This window comes from Dama dama, chromosome 30, assembly GCF_033118175.1.
Source record: "Dama dama isolate Ldn47 chromosome 30, ASM3311817v1, whole genome shotgun sequence".
NCBI lineage: Eukaryota > Metazoa > Chordata > Mammalia > Artiodactyla > Cervidae > Dama > Dama dama.
The window spans coordinates 39,677,317-39,702,462 of record NC_083710.1 but is presented as its reverse complement, the minus strand read 5'-3'; the positions used below and the strand labels follow the sequence as shown (position 1 = coordinate 39,702,462).

The following is a 25,146-nucleotide window of genomic DNA, read 5'->3' as shown; positions in this document are numbered from 1 at the left end:
GGAAGACTTCACATGCCACAGAGCAACTGAGCCCGTGAGCCACAGCCACTGAGCACGCAGGCTGCTGGGCCTGCACGCCCCGAGCCCGTGTGCCACAAGAAAAGCCGCTGCAGTCAGCCCACACAACTAGAGGAACCCCCACTCCCTGCAACTGGAGAAAGCCCGTGCACAGCAACAAAGACCCAGCATAGCCATAAATAAATAAACAAAAAGTTTAAAAAAAAAAAAAGATTAAAAGTGGGACTTCCTTCATGGTACAGTGGTTTTAAAAAATCATAAAAACGAGTTTGAAATCTTTACAATGCACAAAAGAAGAATTTAACTGTGGTGAAATACACATAGAACTACCATCTCAAACTTCTCAAATCAGTTCATTGTTTAAGTACGTTCACACCGCTGTGCAGTCGCCCCACCATCTCCAGAGCTCTTACCTTGCAAAACTGAGTCTGTACTCAGGAAACAGCAGCTCCTCCCCTCCCCCGGCCCTGGCACCCACCCTCCATATCTTTCTATGAATCCAACTCCCCAAATATTCAGCATCTCCCCAGGGTGACAGAGGCTTCTCTGGTGGCTCAGTGGGAAAGAATCTGCCTGTAACACAGGAGACGCAGTTTGATCCCTGGGTCAGGAAGATCCCCTGAAGGAGGAAATGGCCACCCACTCCAGTATTCTTGTTCGGAGAATCCCACGGACAGAGGAGCCTGGCAGGCTACAGTCCATGGGATCGCGCAGAGTCGGACACAACTTAGCCGACTAAACGACAACAGAGATAAGGTGACAAAACCTACCAAGAACCCATCTTTCTTTGAGGCGGTCACACACTGACCCATCCTGGTGCTGCTCTCTGTGGCTTCTGCCTTCTTCCAGGCATCCAGTCGGAACCTTTCCATCACTTTTATTTCCTCCCGGAGGTCTGTGTTCTCTCTGACCAACATTTCTATCTGGCTTCTAAGACGGCCTTGTGTACTGGACCACTTTGCTTCCTTTCTTTTCAGATCTTCCTGTAAATCAGACACCTGCCGCTTCAAAGCCTTTCCAAAAAAAAAACAAAAAAACAAAAAAACACCATTACTAGAATTAAAACAATGCAACAGAAGAGACAACACATCAACATACCAGGATCGCTAGCCCAGCACAAAGAGCAGAAAAGGGAAGACTTAGCAAATCACATTTCAGAAACATCGGGTTCCTCAGGAAAAGGAATGGGGTTCAAGCTGGAGTCTCACCTCATACCATCAACAAAATTCCAGGAGTTGGTGGGGGGGGGGGTGGTGCGTCAGACACCACATAGGAGCCATGAGGTAATCGAGGTCTAAACTAAGATATTAACTGAAATCGAAAGAGACGAGTGGGGTTATCTGGTGAAGAAAACAGTAACAGGAATCCATGACTAACTGAAGGAAGAGCAGTGGCAAAGGGAATAAATGAAGTCAGAACTCCCAGCCCTGAAACTGGGTCTATCTGAAATTCCTGAGACTAAAACTGGGTCTATCTGAAATTCCTGAGAACTGGGTCTGAGAAAATGACTTGTTTCAAGAAACTCCTGGAGATGTCTGAGGAAGCTACTTGCAACTGTACAAACAGAAATCAGCCACCTGCACCCATGTGGGTACAAATTACAGGGAATGACTGAGAGCGGAGGGAAGCTTAGAATCAAGAAAGCATCGCTACCACCCACAAGCTCACTCCGACTGAGGTGTGAGTGAGGAGGTCCACCACCTCATGAACACGTGTGGGCCTGGATGCCCACCCAGCCTCTCACAGCCTCACAGCAGTCAACAGAGCAGCACAGGCAACAGGGGGAGGAACAGGACTCAGGGGCCCTTCCCAGGTGTGACTTCAGAGAGAGACAGAGGCTGGACCCAGGTGAGGTCAAGGCCCTTCCCAGGATTCGACGTCAGACAGACAGACTCAGGGCCTGAGTGAGGTCAAGGCTCATATCCCAGTTCTGTGCCATGAAAATACATGAAGTAAAGTCATTACCTCCCTGAACTTCCTATTTATAAAACAGTGGCGTGCAACTAACAAATGAGCAATTTCTAACTGGCAACCACTGTTATCATGTGGGTAATGAACTATTCTACTAAAATGGCAACTCATAAATCTAAATAATTTAAGAATTCAAAGCCAAATAAGCCAAACAGAGACAAATACTATCAGAGAGGCACTGGTGACCCACTCCAGTACTCTTGCCTGGAAAATCCCATGGATGGAGGAGCCTGGTAAGCTGCAGTCCATGGGGTCACTAAGAGTCAGATACGACTGAGCGACTTTACTTTCACTTTTCACTTTCATGCACTGGAGAAGGAAATGGCAACTCACTCCATTGTTCTTGCCTGGAGAATCCCAGGGACGGGGGAGCCTTGTGGGCTGCCATCTGTGGGGTCGCACAGAGTCAGACACGACTGACGTGACTTAGCAGCAGCAGACAAATATTATATGGTATCACTTACATGTAGAATTTTAGGGGGGAAAAGCTGACTTCCAAGAGCTGAATGCTGGTTTCCGAGAGCTGGAGGGAGGGGAAATGGAGCAAGGGAGGTCAAAGGACATGAACTTTGAGCTGTAAGAAGAGTGTAAGTTCTGAGGGGCTTCGGTACAGCTCAGTGACTGGTTACCAAGGTTGCGCTGTGCACCTGACAGTTGCTCAGAGCAGATCTTCTGCATCCTCCACACCCACTCACTCAGAGATAACTTGACCTTGGTAATTATTCCACAATGTAAATGTGCATCAAATCATCACACAGTATACTTCTAAACACATAGCTATATATTTCAATAATTCCTCAGTAAAGTTAAAAGGAATTCAAAATCAATGTTTTGAATTTATCCATGTCATTATCGTAGTCTTTTCTGGGGAAGTCTTTAGTAAGAAAAGAACTGACATATTTTACTCTTCACAAGTCAAGAGTACAGTACTTCTCTGGAGGTCCAGTGGTTAAGATGGAGGGGGCAAGGGTTCGAGCCCTGGTTGGGGAACTAAGATCCCCATGGCATAGCCAAAGAGTAAAAAATTTAATAAAAATTAAAATGAAAAGCTGTGACTACAGAAGGTGTTCCTGGTATCTCAGATTATCTGCTGAGTCAATGGATGATTAATACGTTGATACCCAATTTCTCTTTGACCCAAATAATTCTAAAATTCTTACAAGACTGCCATCTTTACTAACTTATGAATATAAATAACTGACATACTTGTATTTCTTCACGTTCCTTTTTATCTGGAAAAGTTCTTGCAACTGTAGAGTACTTTTCAAAAACTTTGCGTTCCTTTTGTAACTTCCTCATTTCTTCCTTTTTAAACTCCTCTATTCGAGCCAATTCTTTGGCTTTCTGTTGTTCAAAGTCAGCAGTTTCTTTCCTAAAAGGAACAAACCACATTATCATCTAAGGAGACCACCTTGATATCGTCATCCACATGTGGCACAAAATGAAGCCCCAATGACAGCCTGGAATGGAGGAGCTGCTGGTTTTGGTGACTCCACCTTCAATCAACAGTAGTGAAATAACAATCAACTCAGTAAAGCCCCTCTCAGCAAGCACTCTCTGGGAACCTACTATGACTCAGGCACTATGCTAGGAACTGGAGAAAACACAGTGAAAAAAAATAAAATCCTTAGTCCTACAAAGCTTCTTACATTCTAGTGGGAGCAACAGAGGACAATAAAGATAAACAAGTAAAATATATGGAACACTGGAAATGTTAAGAATAAAGCAAGGAATGGGGTTAGAAAATATGGAGGTCAGGGGACTGAAATTATGGATGGAATCATCTTGCTGAGACAGTATGTGAAGTGAAATCTGAGGGACCGGAAGAGATCGGTCATGAAGATATCTGGACAGAGTATTCCCGAAAAGGAAACCGCATGTGCAAAAGCCCCGGGGTACGAACGTGACTCGTGTTCAAAGAACAGACAGGAGGCCAGTGTGGCTAAAGAGACAGAACAGTAGGAGAGAATGTCAAAAACATGGTGGGGCTGGGGGGACTAATAACGGTCATGGTCTCTGGGACCACGGTGAGGACTCTGGTGTTGAGCACAGCAGCACACTGGTCTGGGGCGTCTTTCTGGATGCTGAGCTGAGAGCACACGGAGCAACGACAGCAGGACTGTGGAATAAGGGGTCCCGGCTCGCATGCTCCCACACAAACGACAATCTGACCACCATCCACAGACAAAAGTGGGAACTCAAGGCTTCTGTGGGAACTCAAGGACCCTGGGAGGTAACTGAGAAACCCTGGTGAAGCCTGAGATCAAGGACAGCACTTTGAGAAGGCAGGTCCATGCAGACCTACTAAATGGCTACCTGACTGCACTGCACACAGCCCCACTGCCAAAGGAGGCAGGAGGAGCCATGCCCACCCCTGCCCCTGGAAGCAGACCCACGGACCCTGGTCCTGCCCACAGATCCTGACACAACCTGGTGACCCAGCTCCAGCCCTACTCTGAGTATGGAGGCAGTCCTGCCGGACCGGGGACCCACTGAGAAGATGCTCAGGAACCTAGCAGGAACCACACCTGTGCTGACCTCTGGAAACACACCTCCCATTACAGACCCAGCAGTGGTACAGGAGGCAGCCCATGATGTAGTTTCAGCCCTGCCTGACTGCGGTCCAAGGAGTTCTGTCCACTGGGGATGTGGCAGGAACCACAGCCGACTGCAACCCTGGTGACAGGCCTATCAAATGGCGAACCCCTTCACCGTGGATCCAGCACAATGAGCCAGCTACAATCCCACCGTGATCCTGGAGGCACCCATCAGTCCAGGAGTCCAGCAGGACAGGTCTTTACCTGCCAGAAACAGCCTCTAGAGACAGGAGCAGGTGTTGTTTCTTCAAATACAAGGACATCCACACAAGTTTACACAGATCAGTAAGAATCAGGCAAACATGAGACCACCAAAGGAAACTGTTAATAAAGCTTCAGTAACCAGCCCAAAGAAATGGAGATCTACAAACCACCTGACAAAGAACACAAAGTAATTGTTTTATGAAGCTCAGCAAGCTACAAGAGAGCACAGATAAACAACTCAATGAAATCAGAGAAACAGCATGTGAAACAAAACGAGAACAAACAGAAATTATTAAAAAAGAAAGAAGAAATTCTAGAGCTGGAGAATAAAAGAAATGAAGGACAAATGCAACAGAGAACTTCAACAGCAGACTCAAGCAGAAGAAAAAAATCTGTGACCGCACAGGCTGGTGACTTGAAGATACCCAGTCAGAGGGGGGAAAAAGGGAAAAGAATGAAAAGGAGTGAAGAAAGCCTATAGGACTTATGTGATGTGACTGAATGAATGACACACGCATTAGGGGAGACACACAAACCTCTAGTCAGACTAAGAAAAAAAGAGAAATACAGGCCTTAACAAATACCTCAGAAATAAAAAGGACCACATGTGAACAATTATATTCCAAAACACTAGATAACTCAGAAGAAATGACAAATTCCTAGAAACATACAAACTACCAAAACTGGACCCAGAAGGAAGAGAAAGCCTGAACAGACCAATAACAAATAAGAGGACTGAATCAGTCATCAAAAACTTCCCACAAAAGGAAAGCCCAGGACAGGTGGCTTCACAGGTGAGTCCTACTAAATACTCAAAGAAGGATTAATACCAATCTTTAAAAAGAAGGGACACTTCCAAACTCATTCTGTGAAGCTAGTTTTCACTCTCATACCAAAGGCAGACAAAAACACAAGGAAAGAAAACTAAAGGCTAATGTCCCAGATGAATAAGGGTGTAAAACTCCTCAAAAAAAACCTAGCAAACCAAATTCAACAGCACAGTAAAGGCATTAACACACCACGACTGATTCCCAGGATGCAGAGCTGGCTCAGCTGGCTCGTGCAGATGAACACGATATAACTGGTGTGGCCGCTGTGGAACAGCATGGTGAACATGACACAAACTGGTAAAATATACATGACATAACTAGTGCGGCCCCTGTGGAACAGCGTGGTGGCTCCTCAGCACTATTTTCAATAACCCAGAGGCAGAAACAACCCCATGTTCAGCTGCAACCCAAGGAAGGCCAAAGATCACTAGAAACCAAGAGAAGACAGAAGAGAAAGCACAGCTCTGCTGACGCCCAACTTCAGGCTTTCAGTCTCCAGAAATGTGAGAAAATAAATGTGTTGTTTTAAGCCACCCAGTTTGTGTGCACTGTGTCACAGCAGCCCTAGAACGTAGTACACTGGCCAAGGTGGCACTTGAACCCACAGCTCCAAACTGCTTGTCAAACTTCAGTTTATGACCGCATCACTAAGAGAATTCCCCTTTTAACACATCTTTGACCACAATAGGTCATTTTATCTAAATTTATTAAATTCTTTTGTGGAATGTATTTCACTTCCTGCTCTAGCTAGATTAACAGGAATTGTTTCAAATAGTTTAGATATAATCTTAACGATGTAACTGGATCACTGTACATTTCCCCCACTTACCTGAGTTTTTCCAAGGCACTTTCTCGTTCAATGCGAAGTTTAGCTAAAGATGCGTTCTCAGCTTTAAATTTTTCTATTTCCGTTTCCAATTCAGTAATTTTCTCTCTCAAAATTTGAGATCGAGCATTGCCACCTAGAAGATAAGCCACCAATACTGAACTTCACAAAAAGCTTTCAGCAGCAAAACACTAGCTAGCTATTACACTAAGGGCCCTAAATATTCTCAATACCTGTATTATTAAAAAGCATTAGGAACAATACTTCTAAAAGACAAAAAAATTTACAATGGCCTAACTTTGCAGATGGGGCAATCTAAACTTGAAGAATCAAATCATTCTACCTCAAAAAACAATCTGATGACAAATTAACACTACATATTTTAAAAATCACTCAAATTTTTGAACAAATATACATAAAACAGCTTAAGAACATGAACAAGCATTCATAGGAGATCTAAAGCACTAATCAACACCAAAATCAAAGTTTATCCCCCACCAATAAAAGAAATACAAATTAAGACCTTTTCCACATCAAATTTGCTACTTAACAAAATAGCCTATACTTTTGCCCTTCAACCACCCATTTGGAAAATAACCTTAATTTATATCACAAGACTAAAAATACATGTATCTCCCCTCTAACCCACTTCTAAAAATCTAGTTAAAGAAGGAACTTATAAAATCATACAAGTCATTCTACACAAAAGTGTGCATTGCAGTGTTATTTCTAATAGTGAAAAACAACTGAAATGTTCAACATGAAACTACTGTAATAAAATGATGCCACATTAATATAATTCTCTGCAACCATTTTAAAAGTACACAGTTTTAATGATATGGCCAAAGCACTGCATACATCTGGTCAAAAAGGATAAGGGCAATTATATGTCTCTACCATATTAAAAATACATAGGAAAAATGAATGTAAAGAAGTAGATCACAGTTACCTTAGGATGGTTTAGTTATAAACACTTTTGCTTCTATACTTTAAGCTTCCAACCTTCCAGCAAAAAATACTATTTTTAAAAAATAGCTTATATTTTAAAGCACCCATGCTTTGCTAGACATCCAAGTTTATAATATACATAAAAGAATGGAAAACTGTTTTTGATATAAGTTTAGAAATTCCATCCCATCAACTAAATACTTTACAGCCATGAAATGGAATGAGACAGATGTATATTAGCACAAGCTTCAAAATGTATTACAAGCAAGGGGCAGAGCAGTATATACAAAGTGTGTTTACATTTGTGTAGAAAGGTAAATTATATACACATTCACATATACACTTTCATATGCATGGAATCTTGGTACAATACACAAATGAAATGGGGAAGTTGGTGTCTCTAGGCGCCCAGGTCTGGGGCTGGGGAAGAGAGGAAACTCAGATTTTACTCTATTTCTTCTTCATTATATTTAGCAAGTTAATGCATGAGACCATTAAAAAAACTGATTTAAACTGGTGTGCACAAGTGAAGGTAACACAGCAACACCAACCACAAGTTGGGTATTCCTTGGTTGGTGGTGGTGGTTTAGTCGCTAAGTCTTATCCAACTCTTGCGACCCCATGGACTGTAGCCTGCCAGGCTCCTTCTCCAGGGGATCTTCCCGACCCAGGAATCGAACCCTGGTCTCCTGCACTGCAGGCAGATTCTTTACCGACTGAGCTATGAGGGAAGCCCAATAGCCCTTGGTTATTAAAGAAACTTAAGTGTTATCTCACCTTATAGTAATTAATTTTAGAGCCTTGGCAATAAGACACAGGTTAAAATTTGAAAAAGTCTGCAATCACAATTCTTCCAAATCTTATACTACTGTGCGCGCACGCGTGTGTGCGTGTGTGTGTGTGTGACTATTACATTATTTAGGCTCACAAAAGAAATCAAACCTTAACAAACACCTACTAGGTATCTACTGAGCATCTAGAAAGATTAAGATTTTAAGAAACATTCTGACAACATACTGATAAAATAAATTTAAACTTACAACATTTCATTACAATACTGACATACCAGGTGGGTGGTCTTGACTTGTGTTTAACTTGGGATCATTTCTCGAGCGTGAGTGTGACTTTGACTTCGATTTCAGAGAAGGAAAGAATTCTATCATCAGATCTGAGGTAGGAGGAGGGCTTGGGTCCCTACTGGATTTGCCCAAGTCTTCTCCCTTCTTGACTGGCACGACCTTCCTTTTTATCATTTTGTCCAGTACACACATTTCACTCTTGTTAGGGCAGGTTGTCTGGGGAGTCCCATAAATGGCTTCATTCCCAAGAACACCATCATGTTTAAATGAATTATCTTCAAGGTCAGTCCAAGTTCTTTCATCATCAAAGTCAATTTTATTCACACTTATAGATGAGTGTCTTCTGGAGGAATCAGAAACTTTATTTTTCAAGCTTTCTATTATGAGAGAATCATCACTGCTATAATCCTTATCAGACAAATCTAAATCAACATCTCTCCTTTTCTCTTCCTCTTGAGTCGTGATGTCCCGAAAAGGTCCCTTACCATCACAGACTTGTGGACTATCTTCTCTGCTGCTGGAACTCCTTTCCTTACCCTCAGATGACGGCTTTATAGTGACGTCAAGCCGTTCCTCCAAATCGGTGCTATGATCACTGTCTGTAACACCTTCACCATCGCCTGCACTCCACCTGGTCTGCCTTTCAGGAGGGTTCGTTTGGAACACTCTCCTCCTGACTTCACAGGACGGCGCCCACAATCCTCCCGGTGAGAACACTGAATCAAGTTGTCTGGGAGCAACCTCGCACTCAGCCTTGCTTCCACACTGGGCATGGTCCGGATCCTCGTTTTGGTTATGCTGACTAAAAGAACCCAGTGTTGCTGTCTTCTCTTCCCGCACACCTTTGACAGGGGTAGAAGACAGCCGGCGACCTCTGCAGTTCTGCCGGTCCCTCTCTAAGATCTTCAGTACAAATGAGGAGTTACTAGAAAATGATATTTCATCAGCAGCTTGTTCTAAAAACAAAAATTCATCTAATTCCAAATTTTCCTTTTCCTTTTCTTGTTCCCAATTCTCTAACTTTTTCCGAAGAGAAACATCAAGAGAAGATTCTGACCCTTTCCAAGTTTCACTTGCTGGGCTCTGAGAAGCCATACAGCTGATGAGTCCTGTGGAAATGGGAAGTCTGTCTTTACTGCGTGCCTTATTCCAGATTGTGCAACCAACATCGCAAGGTTTTGTACACTCAGGTACATTTTCTTTATTATTAGATTGCACTTTTTTTCCTAAACTCATCTGCTTTCTGAATTGCCCATCACATTTCTTCCCGGCTGGCATTTTCAATCCTGATGGAGAGAGACTTTTCCTACTATTACTCTTAAGCACTTTTGGCTTCTGACTGAGTGTGAGCGAACCATACTTGGTTCTGACTCTACTGTTCTTTTTAACAGGAAGGTTCTCTGTACAGATTTCTTTATTTATAAGAGCAGTTTTCCGCTGGAATTGTTGTTTATCTGATTTAAACACAGGCTGGTCCTCTGAAATGCTTTGAGTGGTGACTAGGTTACTTTCTCTCCCCTTCTGAAACTTAGATTTAGCATTAGTAAATCTGGCTAAACCTTCTCCTCGTTTTAAGAATGGTTGTTTTGGTTTTGCTTTGATAAGCAAAGATCCTTCTGCTTCCTAAAATAAAAGAATATTTGAATTAATTCTGGTATATCCAAATAATCTCAAAGCTATTTTTTAAGCAAATTATAAACAAATCTCTAAAGCCTTAGATAACTGGATCAAAATAGTAGAAATGCTAACCTTTAGCTGTTTTTGTTGCAGTTCTAGTTCTTCCAACCGAATCTGTTCCTCTAAGTAGTCTTCAAAAGTTTGTTTTCTTTCTCTAATAGCAGCTTTAATAGGCCTAATCATAAAAATAAAATTATGTAACATATAAATCATAGTGTGGTGAATACTTTACACTTAATGTGGCTGATAGACAACTCTGACTGAGAACTAACCTTTTCCAACATTACAAATTCCATTTGAGAATCTATTAAAAGCTACAATTCCACTCCATCTCCCAAAATACAGAAATACATGTCTCTACATGTGATTTGAAAAAGCCCCTCTGAAGTCCACCTACTGACCTCAGATTAACTTTTAAAGTAACATATTCATTATATAATTAAGATATGTTTCCAAGAATAGGTCATTAAATAAATATTCTTTGAGATCCTTAACAATATTAATAAGTCATTTAGCATTCCATAACATATACTAAAATATTTAAGAAAATAATAAACGACCTCACTATTGATATTTTATCTTTGATATAAAATTCTATAACCACACTCAATTATTATTTATAAGTGATACCAGATGTGCAACTCCAATATATGATCTTTCTCTTCTCCAAAACAGGATTTACCTATTTGAGAATATTAGTTTTATCCAGGTATTTCCCTTAGATGAAAAAACTGCTAGATTCTCCCAATACAATGTCAAGGCTACTTTAACTGATTATCTTCCCAACCTCTTTGCTGACAATATGGAATAAGATAGATCTTCAATCCTATACTTAAAAGCACGTCCAAGCAAAAACAATAAAACTATGGATCTTTCAAAGAAAGTACCAATAATAATGACTCATATTAAATTCCTTTCAACGCAAATGATACCTTTCTTCAATATTAACCACTTCTGAGGAATCACCAATTTTTTTTAAGTTCGTATCGTTCCCTTCCTGAATCTGTTCCGTCATTTTCTCCAAACATGGTAAGATACCTTCTCCTAGAATAAAAATTAGGAGCAATTTAGTTCAATAAAAAAAGCAGACGAAAGTCTTAAAATGTGAGAATTTTACAAGTTACTATGCTAAAAAAAAATTAAACAATGTATACCAAAGATTTTAAAACACTCAATTTAATATGATAAAGAAAAGTATAAAACCCTAATTAAAACACAACATCCTTCAAAAAGTTAACGTTAAGGGGGAGAAATTTTCTAAGTTATAAAAGACTCAAAGAATTGTAGCAACTGAATGTAATACAATAACTTGACTGGATCCTACTTTTAAAAAACACCTTAAAGAGGCAATTTTGGGATCACAGGGAGCATTCTAAATTGCATTTCCATAATTAAGGTCCCTGGATACAAAAATATTAATAGCAATGTGGTTATATAGAAGAATGTCCTAATTTTTTCCAGATATTTGAAATTATATAAAATAATGTCTCCATATAATTTGAGATGAAATGACTGAGCAAACTATCAATATGTGCAGATATAAACAAATAAATTTAAGTATAGATACAGATATCTACAACATACAAATATAGATAGACAAAGTTAATGTGGAAAAATATCAATTGCTGCATCTAGGTGGTGGGTACACTAGTAACCACTGCAGCGGTCTTTCAACTTTTCTGGATGTTTGAAATTTGCCAAAATAAAAGGTTAATGGGACTTCCCTGCTAGTCCAGTGGTTAAGACTCCATGCTTCCACTGCAAGGGGCAAGGGTTTGATCCCTGGTTAGGGAAGTTTCACATGCTGCACAGTGCCACCAAATAAAGATGAAAAGGTTAAGGGAATGTACTGTATAAAAAATAAGGAAAATTTCTTATACCAAGAAATTACTCTAAACTAGGAATAAGATATTATCCACAAAAGGTGCCCAATACTAAGTATTGAATAAAGACTTTTTGTCGTATCATTTGTGTTTTTCTGTATCTGACTCTAAAGAACATATACATAAAAACACCATTAAAGTTGAAAAGCAAATTAAAATTTAAAATACTGGAAATGATTCAATCCTACTATAAAGAACATGAAATAAAGACATATTATTTGATGATCTGCATAATGATAACATTAAAATTATGGTTATGAAGGCTACAGAAAGTGCCATGAGCACTTTCCACATTGAGTGGGAAAAGAACATAATTTATTACACAATACTCACTCTATGATTACAAAATATGGAAAGAAACAAAAGGCCAGGGAGTGAGCACAGAAACAGGACTTTACACTAGAAATGCCTTGAGCACTCAGTGAGTTTGGAATGAGCAGACACTAAGAGCCAGTGCTCTGGCAGGAGCATGGCGGGTGCTGAGAACACAGAGATACAGTAAGGGTGTCGGGGTTGGAGGGATTTCTCTTACAAGTAGTAAGTCCCATCACTAATCTATTGTTCACATGTCACATCTTCTATCCTATTCCCCACCACCAACACACACACTTTTTAAATCGATTTCTAACTTTTCCTAAGCTCTCGAGAAAAATGATCCATGCAGAAATCACTGCCTCCCTTTCTGAAGACCTGATGCTACCACAGCAAGGTCTGAAGTCAGCAAGAGTCATCCTGCAACTTGTTCCTGGAAAGTCACAAATTCTGTGTCCAAACCAGGCTCAGTGGCTATACAGAAGTTAGGATCTCTCATTTAAAGACGTAGCATGGACTTCCCTGGTGGTCCGGTGGCTAAGACTCTGCACTCACAATGCAGGAAGTCTGGGTTCAAACCTGATCATGGAATTAGATCCCACATGCTACAACTAAGTGTTCACATGCTGCAACTAAGACCCAGTGCAGCCAAGTAAATAAATACACAAATATTTAGGAGGACAAAAAAAGACACAAATAGGAGGAAAAAAATGCAGGACTTTCCTTGTCTTAGAACAACTAGGTGACACTGTCCATTAACTATAGAGGATAGAAAAATAAGTAACTCACCTTTAGAAGAGTTATCGTTTTCTTCCTTCAAATCATTTTTTTCTACAAGTGCTTCCTGACACTCTGCCTCATAAAACACACTGGGAGAAGCACCACTTCTTGAAGTTAAAACAAAATCCTGATGAGCAGTTCTAGAGAAGTCATTTTGTTCACTGGATAAAATGTTAGAAGGGTGTTTTTTTTCTTGGCTTTGATTCTGGTAGATATATGATGGCAAGAAGGGCGTGGTTTTCTCTACAGTGGTTGAATTTCCCAGAGGTTTGTACTTTTTCTGGCTCTGGTCATCAGGCAGTGGAGTTAAACCTTACAATTAAGAAAATCAACAAAACTGATGACTTTCTATAATATTTTCTGTTCTGTTAATGGCACCTATGTTTTCTCCAAAGTGAGAAAAGTACTTTTTTCCTCATTATTAGAAAACTCTGTTTAACAAAATCATGAAATTTTAAGAGTCCGAAGTGACATTTGCATGCTTTTGATTGAAAGTGCATTTACACCACAACTCATGTGCAGTGTTCACACGCCAGAACTGCAGCCTGCCTAACTGTGGAAGGCACCGTTCACCCTCCATCTGTGAGCACTGCCTAAAGCTGTCAACTCTAAGCCCTGTGACAAACAGTTAAATGCAGAGCACCAGTGCAGACAGTTACAAATAATCTGAACTGTTCCTTCACAATCAATAACTGCTCTGTGTTACAACACATGAAAGCATTTTTCCTTTATGTTCCCATTAAGATGCTGGTGACCTCAGGTGGTAGAATGATGGGTGATTTTGTTTTGTACTTTTCTTTAATCCCTAAATTTCCTGTAATACTTTTCACCTGTTCTGTATCCAATAAACAGACAGAAGATTCCCTTTCCGTGTATCTCAAAGATACAATTCTTAGAGAATAAATGGCAATACTAGCCATCCTACCTGCTGTACCAGCCCCTTGCAATTTACTACTCCTGTTTTCCCAGATTGTTTCAATTAAACTTAGAATTAAAGATACAATGGGGGGGGGGGTACCTCCCAGACAGTTCAGTGGTTATGACTCTGTGTTTCCACTGCAGGAGGTGCAGGTTCAATCTCTGGTCCAGGAACTTGGGACCCACCAGCCATGTGGCATGGCCAAAAAAATAAGACATAGTGGGAAGTACTTCATAAAAGAGGCATGCCACCTATGTCTTATACCCTCTGCTTCACCCCTAGCCCACAAATAAAACTGGAAGTCAGGTAGGTCCTCACTGAATATCAGATTCAACCTGCCTTCTTTAATAACAATATTCTCCCATCTAAATATTTTTGACTAATGGTCATCCCACTTCAGCCTAAAAACATCTCTGACAGAAGAGCAAAATCCCAAAGCAGCAGTCCTCAAAGTGTGGTCTGTACACTCCCAGTCTCCAAGACTCTGTCAGGGCATCCACCAACGTCCAAGCTATCTTCAGAACTACTGAGACAGTATCTGCCGTTTCACTGTGGTGACATGCACCCTGATCACACGCACTATCAGGGAGCTTCCTGGGGACCTCACTCAAAAGCAGGACAGCAGTACCTACTGTGCTCACCACCACACTCTCAGCTCAAATACTAACAACAGCTTTACTGAAGAATGTTCCAGACAAAGCAAGCAGGAAAGTTATTCATTTTTTAGCTTAATATTAACTCTTGAGTTCATGTCTTCTGAGTATTTTATAGGACAAAATGTGAAGTATGCATAAATCACTTCTGCTGTAAACTAAGCCATGGGCTGTGAAATTTTTTCAGCCATAAGCTTAACTAATTGATCTTTCAGGGATTATTTCTACTTGAAAGAATGACGAACTATGATGATTTAAACCACAGTAATTGGCAGAATATTTTCTCAAAAATGAAACAACTGAGCCAGACATTTCAAGGAAACTGACAGTATTTGTTGCCAATGATAAAGTATGAACTTTCAAGTAAAAATCAGAATGTTGGAAAATACGTCCATCACCATGAGCTTGAAAGCTTTATATTTCAAGACTTTTATGATGATATCCATTGGAGCATTAATACATATAAATTTTTATACTTTATAATGAAATACATCAATATTTTTAGAACCTACCTAACTCAGAGAACTATTATTTTCCAAATAACCAATGCATGATTTTACCAAAGCATGGATGATGAAAAGTCCATTCAAAATGTCAAGATACTTTAATGTATTTTAATGTAATAGAGCACATATGATTGATTCCATACTGTGAATAACAGCTAAGAACTGACCACTGGTTAAGTTCAGTGGAATACCAAAGAAATAACCACGTTATTTGAAAAAGCTTTCTCCTTTTTCCAATCACATGTCCTTGTGAGGCTGGATTTTTTTCACATACATCAACCAAAACAACATAAATGAAGAGATGGGAGGCTAAAGTAGATATGAGAATCAGCTGAATTCTATAAGCCAAAAGTTAAGAGATTTTCAAAAACACTGAACAATGCCATTCTTCTCAATTATTTTTTAGAAAATGTTTTTTGGTTAAAAAGTGTTATTTATAGCACATAATTATTTTAAAGAAATTAGTTTTTAAATTTCCTAGTTTTAATCTCTAACACAGTAAATATCAATAGCTATAGCCCATATAATAATACAAACTTCTTGGAGTCCTCAATAATTTAAGAGTGTTATGGGGTCCTGAAACCAAAAAATGTTGAGAGCTGCCCTAAAACAACTGTTACATAATGTGAGGTAGTTCTCACATTAGTAACTTTAAAATCTGCTTCCCTTTTGCTCTACCATGTGCTATTTCTACCCAGGAAACTATCACAGGCTATTATGTAAGTGATCATGATTCTTATTTTTCTGTCCTCCATAAAAGAACCCTGAACCACTCAATTATTTCCAGATATACACCATATTCTCTATATTGTCTAAGATAAACATCCAAATTCCCTGAGCCATTCTTCATTTGCTGCCTTCCTTATCACCAGTGCTACCACCACGCCCAAGATACCATCCAGCCACATCTGCATGCACACCTACCAAGGTCTTTCTTCTTTGTATTCTCTACGTCCAGGACAGCCTCTCAACAGAACTGGTGCTCCACTCAATCAGTAAAGCATGTCTCTTAAAAGGCAGCACCAAGAAGCAAGCACACTGCCCCTGACCACTGTTTTTCAAACCATGGGACACAATCCATTTTGAAATGCCCTTGCTACCTGCCAGGCATGTGAGTAAGAACTGATTCATGAAATTTCTCTGAAATTATGAGTCATGATTTTAAATGTTTTTGTTACTATACAACCCTGGTCAAAAAACTTTCAAAACTACTGCTCCAGACCACTTTTCAACTGCTTGCTCGTCCCCATAAGTACATCATGCTTTCTATTAACTGATCTAGCATTCAACAGAAAAGCTGTCCAGTACTACCCCAGAAAGTATTTCTGGTACGGCTTGTTAGCGGAGCAGAATGGCTTCTACACGTACACACTTTTATGACCCTGATCAGTTTCTCATTCACCAGGCAGGGGTTGTACCTCAGTAGCCCTAGGTCAAATTCAGCTCCGCATCTTTTATTCCGTTGGGTCTTTTTAAAAAATTTTATTTTATAAATAAATGTGAATGCCTTTAAGTAGGGCACACATGCTCCAGAATGGCACAGATCCCTCATCTGTATTATATTACACCACTACCGTTCCATAGTTGTCTGGCTGGCTTGAAATTGGAGTTGGCAACATGACAGAGAAATGGTAGAAATAACCTGTCAAATAACTAAAGACAGGAAATGTATATAACTGCCTACTACTGTACTGACCAAAGGCCTCACAGTAAATAATACCTGGGAGTGTCTGCTGCCCAGACACCAAGGCGAGTAGCTCCTCCTGCTCACCCATGAGCCTCTGCAGCTGCTCGAGCTGCCGCTTCTTCAGCTGCTCCTGCTTCTTCTGTTGCTCTTCTTTCAGCTTTTTAGACATACAATTAACTTGATTAAAATGACTATTTCTTTATGGACCTCTGCTCCTTAACATTAATCTTAATCCCTCCAAGCTCCCTTCTCGTATCTTCCCTAATAAAGAGTTCCAAAGAGGGATCCCTAAGTAACTTAATCTGCCACCAAAACTCCGAACTCTCAACTAAGACAGACAAAAAAAAAAAAAAAAAATCACACGAATCCTTTGATTCTTAAAGTAGGATCTGTATCAGTCCATTTATAATCAACTAACATTTGATCATTCATTTCTAAATCAGTTTTTACAAAATGAGGTAGGAAGATACTGTTATTTTAAGTGCTGTATTTGTATCTTATGTATTAATCATGTTTTAATGTTTCACCTCAAACAAAAGGCAAAGTATGATATTATGAGTAAAAGATAAACAAAGACCTGGAACAGATGACTTTTCATTGTAAACAGAAACCTGAAATAACTGTGCAATCATACACATACATATCAAGTCAAACCCCGTTTTACCTGTTCAAGCTTTTTAACAAGTGGGTCTTTATAAGGCACTTCTTTGAATTCACTTAAAAGATCTGCAATAAACTCATTTTTGCTATCTTCCCATTGTCCAGGAGCATCCTGACGTGCCACTATCTGTGGCCCCTCTTTAGTTAAAGGAAAGACTCTCTGTGGTTCAGATTTATCTGACTGTAACTTGTACGGGCTGTTAGGCTCCAATTTCTGTTCTTCATGAAGTGAATCTTCTTCCCTTATAAAGCTGAAACTATTTGAAAATTGTGTGGCTTTAACAGGAAAGCTGGTAGAAAAGTTCACATTTGCTGGCTTCTCTTCCTCTGCTTCTAAAATAGGACATCCACGATTTAATATGACCCCAGCCCGAGAAGGATTCGCCATCCACTGGGTTAAGAAGTTCTGCCCACTGTTTAACTCTGAAGAGGCTGGCATCAGAAACATTTTGGTCCAATGACAGTACTATATTTAAATAATGTAAAAGATGGAACAGTTATTAATTTCCAACACCTGCAGAAAGAAGACAGAAAACAAATAAGCTATTCTACCCAAACCTCAACCTAGCACAAAAATCTACTGAGTATTTCTTACATAAAAGACTTTAGCAAAGCAATCAAGGCATTAGTTACATATTTTTTTAAATGTCCTTAAAAAATCCACACTGAGGAGATCAAAAATCAAAGTTCCCTCTGATTCAATCAGTTATGGATCAATTTACACAAGTGATGATCAATCAAAAGACCTAAAACTAAGGAAGCAGGATTCCCTGGTGGTGCAGTGGTAAAGAATCTGCCTTTGCAAGAGACTTGGGTACAATCCCTGGAAGATCCCCTGGAGGAGGAAATGGCAACCCACTCCAGTATTTGCCTGGGAAATTCCATGGACAGAGAAGCCAGAGTCCATGGAGCCACAAAGAGTCAGACACGATGAGCACAACACAACAACAACAAAAACCTAAGGGAGTTAAAGCTCGTCTAAGTTATTTGATTACCAAAAGAAAAACAAGTCACTATCTATATCCACTACTACCCACTTTAACCACTTTCAATGATTCTGACTGTAGTCCAATACTGCTTCTTCACCCAACCAGGAAAGCAGTGTTCCTCCTAGTTCCAGAACAAGTCACCACCACCCCAAGGCTTTATCTGCCACCATCTCCTGTTGTCCCTTCCTCCTCTTCCTAAAACTCCCTGAGGCAGTCTCTTATCTGTATCCCTAGAGGTCTCTGACATCACTACTTTGGCATTCCTCTCATTATTAGTGGCATTTTGTTTTTGTGTTCATAATCTACCAAGTGAACCACCCTACACTGTTGGTGGGAATGTAAATTGCTGCAGCAATTATGGAGAATAGAATGGAGGTTCCTTACAGAAACTAACAAAAGCGTTACCATATGATCCAGCAATCCTACTCCTGGGCATATATTCAGAGAAAACTAGTTCGAAAAGATACATGCACCCCAATGTTCACAGCAGCACCATTCACAACAGCCAAGACATGGAAGCAACTTAAATGTCCATTGACAGATGAATGGATACAGATGTGGTCTATATATACAATTGAATATTACTCAGTCATAAAAAAAGCATGGAATAATGCCATTTGCAGCAACATAGATGGATTCAGAGTAAATGATATCATTTATATCTGAACATTAAAAAAATGATACCAATGAACTTATTTACAAAACAGAAACAGACAGACATAGAAAACACTTATGATTACCAAAGCAGATGGGGAGAGAATAAATTAGTTTAGGTTTAACGGAACTAAAGAGCCTCTTGATGAAAGTGAAAGAGGAGTGAAAAAGTTGGCTTAAAGCTCAACATTCAGAAAACTAAGATCATGGCATCTGGTCCCATCACTTCACAGCAAATAGATGGGGAAACAGTGGAAACAGTGACAGACTTTATTTGGGGGGGGGGGGGGGGGCGCTCCAAAATCACTGCAGATGGTGACTGCAGCCATGAAACTGAAAGACGCTTGCTCCTTGGAAGAAAAGTTATGACCAACCTAGACAGCATAAAAGCAAAGACACTACTTTGCCAACAAAGGTCAGTTCAGTTGCTCAGTCATGTCCGACTCTTGCGACCCCATGAATTGCAGCACGCCAGGCCTCCCTGTCCATCACCAACTCCCGGAGTTTACTCAAACTCATGCCCATCGAGTCAGTGATGTCATCCAGCCATCTCATCCTCTGTCGTCCCCTTCTCCTCCTGCCCCCAATCCCTCCCAGCATCAGGGTCTTTTCCAATGAGTCAACTCTTCGCATGAGGTGGCCAAAGTACTGGAGTTTCAGCTTCAGCATCAGTCTTTCCAATGAAAACCCAGGACAGATCTCCTTCAAGATGGACTGGTTGGATCTCCTTGCAGTCCAAGGGACTCTCAAGAGCCTTCTCCAACACCACAGTTCAAAAGCATCAATTTTTCGGTACTCAGCTTTCTTCACAGTCCAACTCTCACATCCATTCATGACCACTGGAAAAACCATAGCCTTGACCAGACAGACCTTTGTTGGCAAAGTAATGTCTCTGCTTTTTAATATGCTACCTAGGTTGGTCATAACTTTCCTTCCAAGGAGTAAGCATCTTTTAATTTCATGGCTGCAGTCACCAGCTGCAGTGATTTTAGAGCCCAAAAAAATAAAAGTCTGACACTGTTTCCACTGTCTCCCCATCTATTTCCCATGAGGTGATGTGACCAGATGCCATGGTCTTAGTTTTCTGAATGCTGAGCACCAACAAAGGTACGTCTAGTCAAAGCTATGGTTTTTCCAGTAGTCACGTATGGATGTGAGAGTTGGACTATAAAGAAAGCTGAGTGCCAAAGAATTGATGTTTCTGAACTGTGGCGTTGGAGAGACTCTTGAGAGTCCCTTGGACAGCAAAGAGATCCAACAGGTCCATTCCTAAAGGAAATCAGTCCTGAATATTCATTGGAAGGACTGGTGCTAGAGCTGAAACTCCAATACTTTGGCCAACTGACTCATCTGAAAAGACCCCGATGCTGGGAAAGATTGAAGGTGGGAGGAAAAGGGGATGAGAAGGTTAGATGGCCTCATTGACTCAATGGACATGAGTTTGAGTATACTCTGGGAGTTGGTGATGGACAAGGAGGCCTGGCGTGCTGCAGTCCATGGGGTCACAAAGAGTCGGACACGACTGAGCAACTGAACTGAGGATTAACAGAAACACACGACTACATATAAAACAGGTAAACAAGGATCTACAGTATAGCACAGGGAACTACACTATCTTGTAATAACCTAGAAAGGAAAACAACCTGAAAAAGAATATGTATGTATATATAACTGAATCACTTTTCTATTCACTTGAAACACAACACTGTAAATTAACTATACTCAAATTTCATTAAAAAAAAAAAGTAGAAAATGTTCCTCCCAGACTGACAAGTGCATTTTCCCTCCGAGACTTGTCTAGATGCACTGACAAGGGGCATCACCATTGTGATGCAGTACTCAGATGTCTGCATCTGAAACAGAACAGGGCCCTGTAGTCCTTGCCCCGCAGTCCTCAGTTTGCCTTTTCTCTGTGGAAAAACTTCGGCCAAAGAATAAGTTCAATCAGAGAAGTAAGGAAAAGCAGAAGCAAAGAAAAGCGAACAGGACAAAACAGTAACAACTTAAGTCATTAAGCAAAATCAAGGCCCTGTAGTTCCTTGTCATGGGATAGTGATAATATTGCATATTGCGAGCCACTCGGGTGAGCTGTCTTAGAGAGACTAAAAAACTCCCACCAGGTGGAAGAAGTTAACTCCATGATGACCAACCAGACACTAGCCATGACACAGCTGCTACAATTCTGAGACCTGGCCTTGACAAAATGTGAACAAATTGACTCTGAAACTGAAGATTAACTGTACTTAAAACAATCAAGATGACTCCAATCAGAGGACCGTCATGACGAATTTCAAGATGTCTGTCAGAACTGACTGTGCTGTTTCTCCACCTAGATGCCTCCATCCAACTAATGGAAGCGGGTAGGGAAAGTCCTGTCTTTCCACAAAACTTGCCTCTTTATTGGCTTTGAGCAGTGAGCAGGTGGACCCCACTTTGGGTAACACATCTTTCCTCCACCTATAAAAGAAACTGCTTTTCACTGCTTCATTTCAATTTCATTACTATGATCCTGAAAGTATATTTACTGTCAGCATGATGCATAGAAATCCTGTTTTTTTCCCATAACCTGTTATTTATTATTGATACTAAGGCCTTGGTAAAGGGAGCATACTCAGTAAAATGCCTAGAAGGATTATCAGCATGTGAACTCGGATTTTCCTATTATCAAAATCTGTTTGAAACAAACGGACAGCCTTAATACCACCAAAAACTGCCACACAAGCATTCTTTAAAGCACCGGGGGAGGAGTTAAATTATCTGCAACGCGAGGCAGAAAATGTAGATGCAAACAATTCAAACCCACCCTCAGGTCTTGAAAACCAACTGATTACTTAGGGAGGTGAATTTCCGGTCTCCCAAAGAACACGTTATTGAAACCCACCGACCCACAGCAAATCTTTCAAACCCACAGCTTTGAATAACCTCGGAAAAGGGCACCCCGCACCGCCCCTCCGCGCCGACTGGCGCGCCCCCAACGGGCCGAGCCGGTCCCTCCGCGCGCCGCCGGCCCGCTCGGATTCAGGACGGCAAACTAACCAGCTCCTTAAGTTCCTCCCCACAAGAAGTCCAGCTCACAGGCCCGCGCCCCTCAGGCCTCTCAAGCCAGAGCCGGAGAAGGTGCTGCTGCACTTACAAACCACCCGCCACTGCCGCCGCCGCTCCGCCCGCGGACGCAAAGGCTCCTGGACAGTGTAGTTCCTTCGGCCCCTCTGCGCTTGCGCGAGCGCGCCGTCGGACACAAGCAAACTACAACTCCCAGAGAAGCCCGAAAGACACCCGTTAGTGGGCGCTCGCGGCCAGGCACCTTCCGCCCGGGCAGGGGTTCGGGGTCGGAGTAGTGGGCGGCTAAGCAGCGGGGAGATGGCTGCCGCAGAGCATTTCCGGGTCCGACCGCCGCCCCACCCACCTTGGCCTTGGAAAACGTCGCTGGCGCTCTCGCGAGAAGTGAGTCTTCTCGTCCCTGGAAACACGCGTCTGTGGGTGATCTGATCGGTGGAGGATCAAATGTTGTCAAAAAAGCCAAGATTTCTTTGTTTTTTGTTGTCTTTGCCAGGCGGGACCGAGTAAAGGAAGGGAGGGCAGTCGGCCACACTATTTCATGGCAAAGACAACCTTGTGATGAATTCACTGCTTGTCTTTATCGCTTGTCTTTGCTGCTTAATGCGTAATTGGCCGTGTGCGCAGTAAGTGTTAAAACTATGTTATTTTGAACACTGGCGTGCAAAGATCGAAATTTTTTTTTTGTTGTTGTTAATTGCCATCGCAGAGTGCTGCGTAGAAGCGGACTCAACAATGCAAGGTAGCATTGTGTACACGACTTGGGCTTTGTGCCTGTTTATAAACATTTAAAGAAATCAAACGAAGTGCCATTTGTAACAACCGGTATAAGAAAAAACTAGCGCCTACTGCTGGCCCTGCACGACAGTACAGGGCAGTAATGGAGAGACAGTTGTTGGGGCAAGGAATGATAACTGTATTCCAAAAGCCAGAAAACAGAAAATGGTGTACTTGGGCCCCTAAAGAACCATCTTGGCAGAGTTAAGACTTCCGACTTTTTTTTGCACTAAAAGCCTCCAGAGGCAGGGCAGAGTGGTAAAGTCACCTACTCCTGGTTCTCCTCAGCATCTGGAGGAGATGTGTTAATTTCTTCCTTGATGCAGTCATTCAGGGGTGGGCCTGGTCAGGATGTTTCTAGTCAGGGAGCTTGAAATGGGGAAAAACAAATATTCTGGTACAAGTTCTACAAAAACAAAGGTACTTTAGCTAAACAAAGGTATTTTTGCTTAATACCAATTACCTGGAAGGCAGTGTTCCCAGAGATGAGTCATTATGTATAATTTAAGCTGGCAGGCAGAGGAACCAGAGATCAAATTGCTAACATCTGTTGGATCATAGAAAAAGCAAGAGAGTTCCAGAAAAACATCTGCTTTATTGACTACACCAAAGCCTTTGTGTGGATCACAGCAAACTGTGGAAAATTCTTCAAGAGATGGGAATACCAGACTGACCACCTTACCTGCCTCCTGAGAAACTGCTATGCAGATCAAGAAGCAACGGTTAGAACAGGACATTGAACAATGGACTGGTTCCAAATTGGGGAGTATGTCAAGGCTGTATGCAGAGTACATCATGGGAAATGCTGGGCTGGATGAAGCACAAGCCGGAATCAAGATTGCCGGTAGAAATACCAATAACCTTAGATGTGCAGATGCAGAGATCTGCAGATAATAACCTTTATGGCAGAAAGTGAAGAGGAACTGAAGAACCTCTTGATGAAAGTGAAAGAGAGTGAAAAATCTGGTTTGTAACTCAACGTTCAAAAAACGAAGATCATGGCATCCAGCCCCATCACTTCATGGCAAATAGATGGGGAAACAATGGAAACAGTGACAGACTTTATTTTCTTGGGCTCCAAAATCACTGCAGATAGCGACTGCAGCCCTGAAATTAAAAGATGCTTGCTCTTTGGAAGAAAAATTATGACCAACGTAGACAGCATATTCAAAAGCAGAGATGTTACTTTGCCAACAAAGGTACATCTAGTTAGAGCTATGGTTTTTGCCAGTAGTAATGTATGGATGTGAGAGTTGGCCCATAAAGAAAGCTGAGCACCAAAGAATTGATGCTTTTGAACTGTGGGGGTTGGAGAAGACTCTCGAGAGTCCCTTGGATTGCAAGGAGATTCAACCAGTCCATCCTAAAGGAAATCAGTCATGTATACTCATTGGAAGGACTCATGCTGAAGCTGAAACTCCACCTTTGGCCAAGTGATGTGAAGAACTGACTCAATGGAAAAGACCCTGATGCTGGGAAAGAAAAGGTAGGAGGAGAAGGGGACGACAGAGGATGAGATGGTTGGATGGCTTCACTGACTTGATGGACATGAGTTTGAGCAAGCTCCAGGAGTTGGTGATGGACAGGGAAGCCTGGCATGCTGCAGTCCTTGAGGTTGCTTGGAGTCAGACACAACTGAGCGACTGAACTGACTGAAGCTGGTAGGCAACATCTTTTTAGTGATTAACTTGTAATAGAATATGAAAAGGTTCTTTCCTATTACACTGCTGCTGCTACTGCTAGGTCACTTCAGTCGTGTCCGACTCTGTGCGACCCCATCCCTGGGATTCTCCAGGCAAGAACACTGGAGTGGGTTGCCATTTCCTTCTCCAATGCATAAAAGTGAAAAGTGAAAGTGAAGTTGCTCAGTGGTGTCCCACTCTTCAGGACCCCATGGACTGCAGCCTACCAGGCTCCTCCATCCATGGGATTTGCCAGGCAAGAGTACTGGAGTGGGGTGCCATTGCCTTCTCCGTCCTATTACACTACCACTGAGTTAGTTTTAAAAAATAGGGACTTCCCTGGTGATCCGATGGCTAAGACTCCATGCTCCTAACTGTAGGGAACCCAGATCAATCCCTGGTCAGGGAACTAGATCCCACATGTCACAACTAAAAGA

General features: G+C 41.4%; 1 protein-coding gene across 5 annotated transcripts in view; it reads right to left on the bottom strand.

Moving 5' to 3' along the window:
• CENPJ (centromere protein J) overlaps nt 1-22,593 on the bottom strand; it is a 40,642-nt gene extending 18,049 nt beyond the window's left edge. Inside the window, exons 1-10 of one of the 5 annotated variants that reach the window (XM_061133876.1) lie at nt 22,230-22,593; nt 17,555-18,064; nt 16,924-17,047; nt 13,135-13,437; nt 11,083-11,194; nt 10,223-10,325; nt 8,461-10,096; nt 6,450-6,582; nt 3,196-3,361; nt 789-1,031 (exon numbers count right to left, since the gene is read on the bottom strand). In XM_061133876.1, the coding sequence (XP_060989859.1) occupies nt 789-1,031; nt 3,196-3,361; nt 6,450-6,582; nt 8,461-10,096; nt 10,223-10,325; nt 11,083-11,194; nt 13,135-13,437; nt 16,924-17,047; nt 17,555-17,998 (3,264 nt within the window). In that variant the 5' untranslated portion in view covers nt 17,999-18,064; nt 22,230-22,593. Of the gene's footprint in view, nt 1-788; nt 1,032-3,195; nt 3,362-6,449; nt 6,583-8,460; nt 10,097-10,222; nt 10,326-11,082; nt 11,195-13,134; nt 13,438-16,923; nt 17,048-17,554; nt 18,065-22,229 lie in introns of those variants that run through there. The other 4 variants (XM_061133878.1, XM_061133877.1, XM_061133879.1 and 1 more) reach the window with 4 other exon arrangements.
• Nucleotides 22,594-25,146: the final 2,553 nt, after the last annotated feature.